The sequence below is a fragment of the Procambarus clarkii genome, chromosome 3 (genome assembly GCF_040958095.1).
Source record: "Procambarus clarkii isolate CNS0578487 chromosome 3, FALCON_Pclarkii_2.0, whole genome shotgun sequence".
Classification (NCBI taxonomy): Eukaryota; Metazoa; Arthropoda; class Malacostraca; order Decapoda; family Cambaridae; genus Procambarus; species Procambarus clarkii.
This window is the reverse complement of record NC_091152.1, coordinates 22,977,150-22,992,590: the sequence shown is the minus strand read 5'-3', so window position 1 is coordinate 22,992,590 and position 15,441 is coordinate 22,977,150. Positions and strand designations below refer to the sequence as shown.

The 15,441-nt window shown below is 42.7% G+C and overlaps 1 protein-coding gene across 1 annotated transcript in view; it reads left to right on the top strand.

The window, feature by feature from the left end:
* Positions 1-15,441, top strand: part of Mtp (microsomal triacylglycerol transfer protein) — a 253,595-nt gene that overhangs the window by 63,817 nt on the left and 174,337 nt on the right. The window contains exon 5 of the mRNA XM_069330044.1: positions 12,927-13,076. Coding sequence (XP_069186145.1) covers positions 12,927-13,076 — 150 coding nt within the window. The remainder of the gene's footprint in view (positions 1-12,926; positions 13,077-15,441) is intronic.

Sequence of the window (15,441 nt, the reverse complement as noted above, 5' to 3'; positions counted from 1 at the left end):
AGTACAGGATAAATAATTCTGCAGAAGTAAAACAGGCTTCTAAGTAGGTCTTAACAAATGTATAACACAGCCGTGGCTAACTCAAAGTACACGAAACATCTTAAATTGTACACCCGTAGTAAAATAACGTAATCTTATAGCCTAGTAACAAACTCTGCAGAAACCTAATGTCCTATTGTCTAGAATTAGCAGTGAGGCGAATGTAACAAATCTAATTCTAAGTATAACAGGTCACCAAAGTGAACAACATAACATAAGGGAAACCCTAGCTGGAGAATAATCAGGCGGCGGAAAAATACATAGTGACTGGGAAAGCCTGATATGTATTTGGAGAAGAAAATAACCCCAGGCCAGAGGCCGAGTCGCCAAGGAAGAAGGAATTACCTGACATAAGGTAGGGCTTACTAGTAGAATGGCTGTAAAGTCAAAGTAGTAGCTGCGGACAGCGGAACACTTGGGGACGGGCGCTGCACCCCCACCCCGCAGGCCGGACCCCCCCCCCCCCCCCCCGAAGGGCGAGTGCCCGCTGGCCACGAGGGAAACCTCAGGGTGGCAGAGCAACTACGCTACCGAACTGGGAAGGAAGGAGGACAGACTGGAGGAGCTCGCACGTCGCCTTGACTTATGCCCCCTGGCCCTGGCCCTGGCCCGTGGGTGACGGTCGGTGAAGGTGGGGGGCAGGGCGGCTGTAGCAGCCGCAGCAGGGTCGGCCCCGGTGGTCCCCATGCCCAGAAGGCTTGTGACATGAGAGGGCCCCCGAGCCTGCGCGATGGGCGCCTGCAGCGTCGTCCAATCGTTGGCCGAAAGGGGTGGAGGCTGCGACGCTGTGCCACCCACGCTTTGCCGGCAGGGGGCCTCTGGGAAGTGTGGTCGCCGTCCACATCAGAGCCGTCCGAGGAGGCCCCTGAGGAGGGGGAGGCGAAACGGGCGGGTTTCGTCCTGGCCCAGGCCGGCTGCGTCCTCAACCACTGCGCTGTTGTCCTCGCACGACGCCGCCTGAGCCCTCTTCCGTGTTGCAGTTGCTGCGTGATCCGGCTTCTCGCCACTGCGGAAAATGAAAAAGTAAGCATCGGTAGGACTAACGGGGGAAAAAAAAAGCAGGCAGGGAGACCCACCTGCCGCACCGGCAACTGTCACATACGCAAGTAGACAAAAGCAAAGGTAAAGTTAAGTGTCCATAGTGATTGAGAATACCGGACATAGCCAATGCTATCATAATAAAAGCCAATGTAATAAAAGCTGAGCAGTTAAAATAGATTAAGAGAGTAATATTCATGTATAGATTGAACAGTATTATTCATGGTATAGTTTGGTTATATTAAGCCTGTATTATTCATTGTATAGTTTGTTTATATTAAGATAGTATTATTCGTGGTATAGTTTGGAAGAATCCAAACAATATTAATCTCAAAAGTGAAAAGCAAAAATATTTGAGTATCCCACTAGAAATGGACACTGCTTTAACACTGCAACAGTATTATTAAGTAAATACCGGGCATAACTGAAGCTGGACTATGTAACAAATTAATTTTAGAAAACTTAAATAAATAATATAAATAACATAGCGAGGCCAAAAACAGCAAGAGAGGCATGAAGCTTAAGCAGTGCTAGAAAACAGAGAATAAATAGCGGAGTAAATACAAGACAAACTGAAACTGAAGAAGTAAATAGCTTAAGACCGTATTATAATATACTTGTATTTAAGCTGAACAAATAAAAGAGTAAACAGTGATAATCATGGATAATTTTGGTAGATTAAAGCAGGACTATACAAGGTATAGGATGGTTAGGTTAAACAGTAATATATGCATGGTATAGTTTGGATAGATTAAAACTGTAATGTTCATGGGATAGATTGGTTAATTAAACAGTACTTATTCATGGAATAGTTGGTCTAGATTAAAACAATAATAGTCTCAAAAGTGAAAACAAAATTATTTGCGTATCCCACAGCAATGGACACTGCTTTAACGCTGCAACAGGAGTAGTAAGTAAATACAAGGCATAACTGAAAGCTGAACAAAGTAATAAATTAATTTAGGAAAACTTAAATAAATGATAACATGGCGTAGCTCACCCAAGCCAACAGACCGCTCTACTGCATGCGCCTACCCTGGAGGAGTAGAACAGAACAGTGAGAACGGGAGGGGAATATTATATTCTAATAATAGAAAAAGACCGTAATATAATGTACTTGTATATAAGCTGAACAAATAAAAGAAACAGTAATTACCTAAGTGTAATTACCTAAGTGTAGTTACAGGATGAGAGCTACGCTCGTGGTGTCCCATCTTCCCAGCACTCTTTGTCATATAACGCTTTGAAACTACTGACAGTCTTGGCCTCCACCACCTTCTCACTTAACTTGTTCCAACCGTCTACCACTCTATTTGCGAAGGTGAATTTTCTTATATTTCTTCGGCATCTGTGTTTAGCTAGTTTAAATCTATGACCTCTTGTTCTTGAAGTGCCAGGTCTCAGGAAATCTTCCCTGTCGATTTTATCAATTCCTGTTACTATTTTGTATGTAGTGATCATATCACCTCTTTTTCTTCTGTCTTCTAGTTTTGGCATGTTTAATGCTTCTAACCTCTCCTCGTAGCTCTTGCCCTTCAGTTCTGGGAGTCACTTAGTAGCATGTCTTTGCACCTTTTCCAGTTTGTTGATGTGCTTCTTAAGATATGGGCACCACACAACAGCTGCATATTCTAGCTTTGGCCTAACAAAAGTCATGAACAATTTCTTTAGTATATCGCCATCCATGTATTTAAATGCAATTCTGAAGTTAGAAAGCATAGCATAGGCTCCTTGCACAATATTCTTTATGCGGTCCTCAGGTGATAGTTTTCTATCTAGAACCACCCCTAGATCTCTTTCTTTATCAGAATTCTTTAAAGATTTCTCACATACAGTAATATATAGGTTGTGTGGGGTCTATGTTCTCCTATTCCACATTCCATAACATGACATTTATTAACATTAAATTCCATTTGCCAAGTGGTGTTCCATCTACTTATTTTGTCCAGGTCTTCTTGAAGGGCATGACAATCATCTAAATTTCTTATCCTTCCTATTATCTTAGCATCATCAGCAAACATGTTCATATAATTCTGTATACCAACTGGTAGATCATTTATGTACACAATAAACATCACTGGTGCAAGAACTGAACCCTGTGGTACTCCACTTGTGACATTTCTCCATTCCGATACATTGCCTCTGATTACTGCCCTCATTTTTCTATCAGTCAGAAAATTTTTCATCCATGATAGAAGCTTACCTGTCACCCCTCCAATACTTTCCAGTTTCCAGAACAACCTCTTATGTGGAACTCTGTCGAAAGCCTTTTTTAGGTCCAGATAGATGCAGTCAACCCAACCATCTCTTTCCTGTAATATCTCTGTGGCTCGATCATAGAAACTGAGTAAATTTGATACACAGGATCTTCCAGATCGAAAACCATACTGTCTGTCTGATATTATATCATTTCTCTCTAGGTGTTCTACCCATTTAGTTTTGATTAGTTTTTCCAATACTCTCACTATTACACTTGTCAATGATACAGGTCTATAATTGAGGGGGTCTTCCCTGCTGCCACTTTTGTAGATTGGAACTATGTTAGCCTGTTTCCACACGTCTGCTACGATTCCTGTACACAGGGATGCCTGAAAGATCAGGTGAAGTGGAATGCTGAGCTCAGATGCACATTCTCTCAGAACCCATGGTGAAACGCCATCTGGGCCAGCTGCTTTGTTCTTACCGAGCTCCTTGAGCATTTTTTCCACTTCGTCTCTAGACACCTCTATGTGCTCTATGTTGTTCTCTGGAATTCTTATTGTATCTGGTTCCCTAAAGATTTCATTTTGTACAAACACACTTTGGAACTTTTCGTTTAGTGTTTCACACATTTCCTTTTCATCTTCCGTGAATCTATTTCCCATTTTCAACCTCTGAATATTATCCTTTACCTGCAATTTGTTGTTTATGAATTTATAGAATAGACCTGGTTCTGTTTTACATTTGTCTGCAATCCCTTTTTCAAAATTTCTTTCTGCTTCTCTCCTCACTGTCGTGTAGTTGTTTCTCGCATCTTTGTATCGCTGGTATGTTTGGGGGTTCGGCCTCTTCCTGTATTAATTCCATTTTTGTGTCTTTTGGTCTCTAGCCCTCTCGCAATTTCTATTGAACCAATCCTGTTTCCTAGTTCTGCATCTCTGTTTTGGTATAAATTTTTTTTGTGCCTTTATCATATATTTCACAAAACTTGACATACATCTCATTCACTTCCTTGCCTAGCATCAAGTCTGTCCAATTATACTCACTAAAAAAATTTCTAAGGTCACCATAATGTCCTCTCCTGAAGTCTGGTTTTTCAACTGCTTCAACCTCTTTATTTTCTTCCAGCTTATAACGCATTGCATACTTTATTCCAAAAAAGATGTCTTTTTGGGTCACTTTTACCCAAGGGAGGAAGGTACTGAATGTCAAATATCTCTTCCTCCTTCCTGGTAAATATCAAATCTAGCATGGAGGGAACGTCCCCTTCCCTCATCCTCGTAGCTTGTTTAACATGTTGATACAAGAATGTTTCCAGGATGAGGTCTACAAATTTACAGGTCCAAAAATCTTCTGTTTTAGCTTCATATGCTTCCCAGTCTATGGATTTCAAGTTGAAGTCACCGACTATCAACAGTCGTGATCTATCGTTATCCGCTCTCGCTATAATCTCTCTCATTATTGTTATAAGACCTTCACGTTTACTATCTAGCTCCTCCTTTGACCATGTGCTGCTTGGCGGTGGACTATATGCATTTATTATCATTAGTTTATCATCCTCATGGCAGATCTCTAGTGCTATTATGTCAACTTCTTGTGGATTGGCAGTCATTATTTCGTTCGCCTTTAGGTGTTCTTTTACCAGCACAGCAACGCCACCGCCTTTCCTAATTTTTCTGTCCCGTCTCCAAATTGAGTAGCCCCTTGGGAATATGACCTCATTTAAAATTACATCTTCAAGTTTTGTCTCCGTGAGTGCAACAATGTCTGGTGTCTGCAGCTGTATTACATCACTTAACTCCAGTATCTTCGATCTCACTCCATCTATGTTGGTGTATGCAGTCTTCAGGAACTTGTTCCCCCTCTCCTTATTCTTCACTCCCCCTCTCTCTATTGATTTTGTTGGTTTGCTTTTATGTACCAAATTACTGGTTTGCCTACCCCTATCACTTTGTAGAAAAAAGAATTTATTTCTTCTTCATTCCTGCTCTCATTTAAATGTTTTACCTCGGCGAGGTTCAGTTTCAGCTTCTCTCTATCTTCTTTTGAAAGATCTCGTCTTAACGACCACCCTTTCCCATCCTCATCACTTTGCAATTTTCTAGCATTCCTTAGTACTTCTTCCATCTGTTTGGCACCGTTTAGGGTGATCCTCAAAGGTCGATCTTTCCCTTTTACGTACCTGCCTATTCTCCTGTAGTCGCACACATTCTCTATGGTTGTAAGACCTTCCACGAGGCCAACAACAACAGTGGTAATCTTGGGAAGATTTGGTAGCTTAAAGCGGGATTAATCAAGGGATAGGATGGTAGGTTAAACAGTAATATATGCATGGTATGGTTTGGATAGAGTAAAACTGTAATGTTCAAGGGATGGAATGGTTATTAAAACAGTACTAATCAAGGGAGATTGGCTAGCTTAAAGCAATAATATTCTCAAAAGAGAAGCAAATTTAATTGAGTATCCCACAGCAATGGACACTGCATTAACGATGCAAGAGGGATAGTAAGTAAATACAAGGCAAAACTGAAAGCTGAACAATGCAATAAATTGATTTAGAAACTTAAATAAAAGATAATAAAATAGCATAGCCCACCCAAGCGGACAGACCGCTCGACGGCATGTGCCTGCACTGGAGTAGGACAGGGCAGGGAAACAGGAGGGAACGTGTACGTGCGGGAACAACAGGCGGCTACACCGTAAGGACGAGACGTCATGGATCAAACAGGCCGGACTACCCCAGTCAGGCCAAACGGCTGGGGCGATCATAACTAGGGACACCGGGCAAGCAAACAACTGTGGACGAACAAACCGGGATACACCGGCCAGCCCAAACGACTGGGTACGAACAAGCCGGGATGCCCCGGCCAGCCCAGACGACTGGGTACGAACAGACCGGGCTACACCGGCCAGATTAAACGTCAGTGTACGAACAAGCTGGGCTCCACCGGTCAGACAAAACGTCTGGGACGAACAAGCTGGGCTACACCAGCCAGACAAACGTCTGGGACGAACAAGCTGGGCTACATCAGCCAGACAAACGTCTGGGACGAACAAGCTGGGCTACATCAGCCAGACAAACGTCTGGGACGAACAAGCTGGGCTACATCAGCCAGACAAACGTCTGGGACGAACAAGCTGGGCTACATCAGCCAGACAAACGTCTGGGACGAACAAGCTGGGCTACATCAGCCAGACAAACGTCTGGGACGAACAAGCTGGGCTACATCGGCCAGACAAACGTCTGGGACGAACAAGCTGGGCTACATCGGCCAGACAAACGTCTGGGACGAACAAGCTGGGCTACACCGGCCAGACAAACGTCTGGGACGAACAAGCTGGGCTACACCGGCCAGACAAACGTCTGGGACGAACGAGCTGGGCTACACCAGCCAGACAAACGTCTGGGACAAACGAGCTGGGCTACACCAGCCAGACAAACGTCTGGCTGGTGGAGTGAGGGAGAGACCTGACTTCCCGCGCTTTTTATGCCACCCAGGCTGGCCGCACCGCGCCTTGCGGAACGCGATGCACAGTTGTCTCTTCCTTCCCCATCAGAAACTCCACCGCCTTTCGTTCAAAAGGCAGTGGCCATTTCTAGTTTTATGGAAAACAATGAATTGCACAATCCAGGACAATGTGGATTTAGAGCAGGAAGATCCTGTCTGTCACAGTTACTCAACCACTATGACAAAATCACAGAAGCCCTAGAAGAAAAGCAAAATGCAGATGTTGTATACACAGACTTTGCAAAGGCGTTCGACAAATGTGACCATGGGGTGATAGCTCACAAAATGAGGTTAATGGGAATAACTGGAAAAGTAGGACGCTGGATACTTAATTTCCTGTCAAACAGAACACAAAGAGTAACAGTCAGATAAAATCGAGTCCAAGCGATGTTAAAAGCTCTGTACCTCAAGGTACAGTCCTTGCACTGCTACTGTTTCCTATTCTCATATCTGATATAGATAAAAATACACGTCACAGCTTTGTGTCGTCCTTTGCAGATGACACAAAATTCAGCATGAAAATTATATCTGCTGAAGACATTGAAAAACTACAAGCAGATGTCAACAAAGTTTTCGATTGGGCAGCAGAAAATAACATGATGTTTAACAGTGATAAATTTCAGGTACTCAGGTACGGCAAAAATGAGGATCTGAAACATAATACAGGGTACAAAACACAATCGAATCTTCCCATAGTAGAAAAACAGCATGTCAAGGATTTGGGAATAATGATGTCCGACGATCTAACGTTTAGGGAGCATAACCAAGCAAATATCGCGTCAGCCAGAAAAATGATCAGATGGATTACGAGAACTTTCAAATCCAGGGATCCCATCACAATGGTTGTACTCTTCAAGTCACTTGTGTTGTCCCGTCTCGAGTACTGCTCAGTACTCACTTCCCCCTTCAGAGCAGGAGAGATTGCTGAAATAGAGGGAATACAGAGAATATATACGGCACGCATAGACGAGATAAAACACCTAAATTATTGGGATCGTCTCAAAGCTCTCCAAATGTACTCTCTAGAAAGGAGACGAGAGAGATACCAAATAATATACACGTGGAAAATACTGGAGGGCCAGGTCCCAAATCTACACAGTAAAATAACAACGTACTGGAGTGAACGATATGGAAGAAAATGCAAGATTGAACCAATGAAGAGTAGAGATGCCATAGGCACAATCAGAAAGCACTGTATAAACATCAGAGGTCCGCGGTTGTTCAATATCCTCCCAGCGACTATAAGAAATATTGCCGGAACAACCGTGGACATCTTCAAGAGAAAACTGGAATGTTTTCTAAGAGAAGTTCCGGATCAGCCGGGCTGTGGTGGGTATGTGGCCCTGCGGGCTGCTCCAAGCAACAGCCTGGTAGACCAAACTCTCACAAGTCGAGCCTGGCCTCGGGCCAGGCTTGGGGGGTAGAAGAACTCCCAGAACCCCATCAAGCAGGTATCAAGTAGGTACGCCGATGAGCCATACAAAAAGAAAGACCCACCTTGAAAAACTGGGTCAATACAATCTCTGGTGAAAGTTGACAGCAGCAGCCAAAAAAACTATACTGTCAGTAAAGCAAGCATCATGGGAATAATGTTGATTGCTTCACACCCACCATATCACATTCAAAAGTCTGGGGCTACATTTAACAGCATTATAGGTCTACCAACATTCCCTTCATTTCCCATGATGGTCAACAGCGCATTGTCAAACACCTCAGGAGCATGCCAATGCTAGTGTCAGAGTAAATTTCAAACAAGTATTTATTACACTTTAAATACCTTTTACCATCGAGCATATATTAGGAGGAGGTGACCTCTCGTTAAATGAAAAATATCAAATAGTCAAAGCACTGGCTAAATATCTCCAGTCGACCAACAAATTGGGCCACATTTGACCTGTGCCACATTTATACCTGGCACCGCCAACAGCCAAATACAGGAAACAACTGCCTCGCCACAGCACCAAGGATCGGCTGACACCATAAACACAACATCCCATCCTACAGTGTGGCAAGTCTCCCTCTATCACACCCCTCTGTTTAATCGCCACTCCTTTATTTACAGCACAGCACAAACACTTTTGAAATCTCGTCATTCTCAACATAATTGCGTCTCCCAACATTTTTACTTGCGCGGTCATCAAAGGATAACCCCTTCATGCAAACTAACCAAACCCCAATCCAACAAGAAGAAAAAGATTCATCCACATCAGTTCTTGGAACATAAAAGATTGCATGAATAAAAATAAAAACAGACCTAACAATGACTATAAATACTGGTTCATGAAATCTGAAAGATTTCATTAACCATATCTAGCCTAGCTTTTAATAGTTACTTGGAAAGTAATTTTTCTGGGGGAGCCCCATCAGCTTCCTGCAGCTATTGGACTGATATCCGCCATATTAGTCTAGTTCGCATCAGTTACTGAAGTCCGTATGCCTACCAGTCGGGAGCCGGTCGGCCGAGCGGACAGCACGCTGGACTTGTGATCCTGGGTTCTGGGTTCGATCCCAGGCACCGGCAAGAAACATTGGGCAGAGTTTCTTTCACCCTATGCCCCTGTTACCTAGCAGTAAAATAGGTACCTGGGTGTTAGTCAGCTGTCACGGACTACTTCCTGGGGGTGGAGGCCTGGTCGAAGACCGGGCTGTGGGAACACTAAAAAGCCTCGAAATCATCTCAAGATAACCTCAAGATAACCAGGAACCACGAGCCAGAACCTAATTTCCTCAGAGAGGCAAAGGGAGCAATGGCTTACGAACACTCCACTGTTTGAGAGTATAGTCATGTCTGCCATTGACCAGAGGAACATGAACCCATGACCGAACAGTGGCTAAGAACTCCCCCCAAGAGAAAACAATAAACAAGCTAATGTCCACTGAACCAATGCGCTCGCTAGTTGGCGACAAGCCAACACCCCCCCTTCCCAGGAGGGGTCCCCACACAGGCAGCCAAGCGCTGACACCAGCAGTTTGTCGACTGATGCTGTATAGAGCTGACGTTATCTCTGGCCTCATTATCTTGCTGGATTTTACCCTTTGCGATTGTGCTGGCTGTGTGTGTATTGTGCGGTGGCCAGGAGTTACAAGAAGTACTCAGGCTTTATGCATCTAGGATTACCTTCCCTAGGCGCCCGGTAGGTACTGTCCTTGCTTGTTCAGGATTTTCTTCCCTGGGACGTTCGAGATTACGCTCCCATTGAGGTAGCATTTCATTACATTCAATGCTAGTTTTTTGTTTTTGTTTTTATTTGTATATTCAAGAGTTCTTTCATTATTGTAAAGCAACTAGCATGTATAACATTTCGGGTAGGTCCTTAATCCTAATTTTCCCGGAATACGACCCACCAAATTGTTTAACAACCAGGTACCCATTCACTACTGGATGAACAGAGGCTATAGTTAAGAATTGGCACCCAGTCAATCCTATCTGGCCAGGATACGAACCCAGGTCAAAGTGTCGGGGGAGTGCTTTACCAATACGCCATGGGGATTGTGTAAACTATGAGGTTTGATTAAATGAATATAACAATATCAAGTTATATCAGTTAAGCAAGATTTTTTTAAATAATTATTAATTAGTTGTTTATTATTAATCAAATATTATTACTTGATAACTATGTTAGTGATTTAATGATTAACCCTTAACCCTCAAGCTGCTAGGGGCTCCAATGGATTTCACACCCACAGTCGCAACAAAAAAAAAATAAAAAAAATTCTTTCGTCTTATAGAAGTGTTCATTTTTGTTCCCTGATCATGGAAAAAATAACAAAAAAATCGTGGGTGGCATATTTTAGCCACGATAGGGTAGGGAAGTGTGGCAAAAAAGGGGCGTTGACAGAGCCTTCGCCAGACGAGGTCTACTCCGCTCGAGCTGTCAGGCGGCAGTTGCCACAAATATATTATTACCTAATTATTTCAATGTCTGGCAAGTTCCTAAACATGTGAGCTCGCCCTCGCTACACATATGTATGGATAAGTTTGTCTGATTTAGATGATAGTTCTGGGTCAGTATAGTATACTACACCCCTCAAAGTGTTTTAGGGTGTAAACACCTTGTTTAGAATTGTTTTTGTGTGGTACTTGGGCTCTGAAAGTCCCTGAAAAAGTCACATGTTCACACTCTAAAATTTAAACAAATGGTGAGCCGCTTTGCGGAGCTCTCGTGCTGGAGCTGCCCCATTCCTTGGTGGAGTAGCCAGCCTTACATTTTGGAATTAATATTCTTTCTTCTAGACGATTATTTTGAGATAAAGTTGTTTATAGGATTGAGATAATGGTGATTTAAGTATGATTAAGTATTATTTTGCTGTGATTCAATTTTCCATTATTAAGAATGAGAAGTGACATCATAAGGCGTCATTATTTGCTGACTTTACAGTCTGTTGTGAGTGGTAGCCATATGGGATGTTACTGTTTTTTAATATAGCCTATCATGCCACCCATGGCCTCTAGCCTACGTGACCTCAGTGGTGTAGACAATAGATGCATGATGTAGGATGTAGCTATATAAATACGTCTGTTATTTGATCGATATATATTAGTTTGTTGGAATTTTCCACTAGAGCTACACTCTCATGCCCCATCTTCCCTATAACACTGTGTAACAATTTTTGTTTCCTAATTGGTCTTATTACTTGTGCTTCCAAAGTAGAGAAAACAGCTATTATTCCTCACAAAATTTGCTTTTATCCTTTCCCTCAGAGTGGTTCCTTGATGGGGTGAGGGAGACTTATGCACTGCCTGCAGATACTAAGGGGTTAGTTCCTCCTTCCCTCTCCTGCCTGCTGTGATGGTGCACATGTAAAACACACTTCCATGTGTTTGTTGTGCATGAAGACTTTTGCATTCCCCTATATTCCTTCATTTGGAATATATTTGTCCCTTGGATACTGTTATGACCCTTCAATGGTGACCCATGTATACTGTCCCTGTTAACATTGAAGTTACCCATGTGCTTATGCCTCCCCTTGTTGGGCTCCATAATTGGTGGCGAGTGCCAGGCAGCGAAGTCCGGTTTAATTTTCTTATATGGTGTCTCCTTCTGTACACACACCTATCTACTCAGAAACTTGGAGTGGGCGATCTTTAGGCATTATGTCTTAGGCGTTCTTCTCCTCGGACTTGCTCGTGCTTCTCTGGAGCTTTTGGCGTTCAAACAGAGTACAGGTCTTGTACTCTTTATTGATTGATTGTCTGTCGGCCTCATTGGGGGTTGCGTTGCTCTTGGTCATTTGGCATGAATCTGATATGCTTCTATCTTGGTTTCTTTTCTTCTGCTATCCTCTCCCATGGCTGCATTTATATTTTTGCAAATTTTTTGAATTTTCAGGAATGCTGGCCTCTGCTACTGAGGCACTATTTTGAGTTAACTCAAGGGAGATACTGTATTGATGTGGGGGCCCCTCCTAGAAATCAACTTTTAAATATAATGAAATGCCCTTTTCTGATCGGCCCTCAGTAGCTCCTCGTCCACTGCCTGTTCCCTTGCTCTACATGAGGTGGAGAGGCTCAGTTCGGGTGGCTTGTGAATGTGGGGGCATGCTGGCTGGAACCCATGTGACAAGGGGTGCCACTTCATGGCAGTCATGGTTAAGGTCATTACACTGCAGCAATGATCGTTTGCTTTGTTCCCTCTGTGCAAATCCTTAAACTTAATTTTTTTTAGGTCGTTGCTTGTTTGTTGGGTTTGTTTTCTGTTTTTACCCTCAGTTTTGGGTTGATTTCTGATTTCCAAGCTTCCCTCACCTCTCAGAGTCAGATTCTGGTCTAGGCTCCTGGTAGACAAGGGGCCAGTCAGAGGATTGCTGCATATACCTTAGGCATAGCAGTACATGAGTTTAGGTCAGGAAGCTATTGAGGGCACATCAGAAAATTGCATTTAATTACACTCAACGATTGTTTTTTTGCAGTGCTCACACATCTTTATTATATCAATAACTTGTTCACAATATTTGTGATTTTAAAATTTCTATGGCAAGAACCACCTCTAATGCTTTTAAAATTTGGAATATTAAAACAATTCACCTGTAAATGTGGTTTACAGACTATTCAAATCAGGGTTTTTAGTGTTTTGTGTGTATATGTAAACCAAATTGTGAATAGCAGTTGTATGGCAATATTCTAACTCGTATCCTTAACAGCACCAAGTCAAAAATGCGAAGGAGACAGAAGTAGATGCTTCAGGGAAGTGTGAGGTCACATACAAGATGCTTGACTCAACCCATGTAACAAAATTGAAGAAGAATTGCAAAACCGTGGTGCCAGTAGCTTACTTCAACCAAACAAATGAGGTATGATGAATAGAATAGTATGTCATTATATTTTCAAATGGAAAATAAGAAATGGATTATACAGAAATTATACAGAAATGGATTCTGTATAAATTTTTAATATTTTTCAACTATGTTATTAAATCTTGACTTAATTTAAAAAAATTGCATTGATTCAAGTATTTCACACCTGCAATAAATATAGCAAGAAAATGCACCATAAAATGATAAGACTGACATTCTGCTAGTAAAATATTAAGTTATATTCCCCAGAATTTGGTTCCACTAAACAGAACAGTGTTAATTTTCACAGTAGAGAATTTACATGTATGTTTATGCATACAGTACTGTATGTGTATTGTTATTAACCCTTATAGGGTCATTTTTGTCATGCACTGATTTACAGGGGTAATGTAGTTAAATCATACATTGATTTCAACTATTTTGTTCTGGGTTTTATATTAATCATAAAAGTATGGATATAAGAGCTCTATATGAATGTAGTGGAGTTTACTTTGTCCTATGAAAAAACTAGTGTTGAAAGTAATGAAATGCCTTCTCCTGGATAAGCCCGATGGCTCCTTGAAGCTATTCTCACTGAGATGACTCCCAACTACTAGGTCACATCAGCCATGTACTCCCAACTACTAGGTCACATCAGCCATGTACTCCCAACTACTAGATCACATCAGCCATGGACTCACAACTACTAGATCACATCAGCCATAGACTCCCAACTACTAGGTCACATCAACCATGGACTCCCAACAGTTAGGTCACGTCAACCGTGGACTCTCAACTATTAGATCACATCAGCCGTGGACTCGTGACTACTGGGTAGTCACATCAGCCGTGGACTCCCAACTACTAGATCACATCAGCGGTGGAGTTCTGTTTGGCTTTCTGGGGACCAGAGCCAGATCCTGACCCCATCACAAAAGTGTAGTGGGTGGGTGATACTACCACTCCACCAGGAAAGCATTTAGAAACTCGGCAAACAATTATATTCACTGCTGGGTTCAAAGTGACAGAAGCCTCAAAACTTGCAAACGAACTACCCCAAACAATCTAAACAAATGATTGAATCTCTAAAAACTTGCATGAGCTTGTTAGCATTAACCCCCACCCTACCAGTTGGGGGGAGGGCAAAACTCCAGGTCTCTTCCAGCTCTCCAAGGTACTTCTGCAGCAAATGTGAAGATGCACAGCAATCGACAAACTAGGAAGGTAGGAAAGGAATTGAGGAATCACCGAGGCTCATCCAGAAGAAGGCATTTCATTACATTCAATGATAGTTTTCTGGGAGCACTCCTTGTGGCTTCCTGAAGCTAACTCCCTATGAAGAAGAACCAGGGATTCATAAGAGAGGAAGAGAGAATGTAGGCAATCAAGACAAAGAAGAAATAAATGATCGAGAAAGATGACCCAAAGCAACACCAGCCTGACAAAGCAGGAACATTAAATACTTGGCTGCCTAGAACCTGTTAGACCAGCAGAACCCCCATGTCTGAATATCAGCCCAGCACGTTAGCAAAGACCAATAATGGACATGAAGGGTAGAGTGCAGGGTGGCTGGACTTAATGGCAGTGCAGATAACCTGAGAACCATGAGCCTTGGAACAGGGAAGGAAGGAAACAAGAACAACCACCAATTCTGTCACTGAGGCAGATTTGGTAGCACAAAGGTATTGGCGAAGCACCACCACCCGGCACTGCACTCGATGCAGCCCGGGCTAAACTAACCAAGCATCAATAACTAAAGGACCCCCTCAAGATGCCCACTGACTCATTTTTCATCAGAAAAGTAGGAGATGGTTGCAAATGAACCTAATGCCCACCAGGGTCAAAAGAATAAAAACTACAACCCTGGAGAAGAACATGAAGCTCCCCAACACTACAACTAGAGGCAAACACCAATAGGGAAAACTACCTTAGAAAAGGAGTCACTGATTGAAAGGGAAACTGTAAACCAAGAAGAAGAAGAAAGAAAGGCAAGGACACAATCAAGAGACCACGAGGGCTTGGGCATTGCATGACCAAGCCAGAGGTGAAACAATGTATGAGAAGGATTCTTAAATGGTACCTAGGTAGTATTGGCACCGAATGCAAGCTGTAGTGGCTCTGCCAGCACTAAATGATGAAGTGACATTATTAAGCATAAGATGCTGGTCAAGAAACAAGAAAAAAATGAAAGCACCACCTGAATGGAGACAGAAGAATGATGATGAAGGGGAAAGAAAGTGGTGAAAAGAGCACCAACCAAAATTTCACTGCTTTGCTAAGACAAATGTGGGTGGGACACCATCAAAACAGCCATCTGCTCGCCATGTGGTGAGAATGTTGGCAATAAAGATGCATTAGAAATGCTAGGTGTGAACCAAGATGT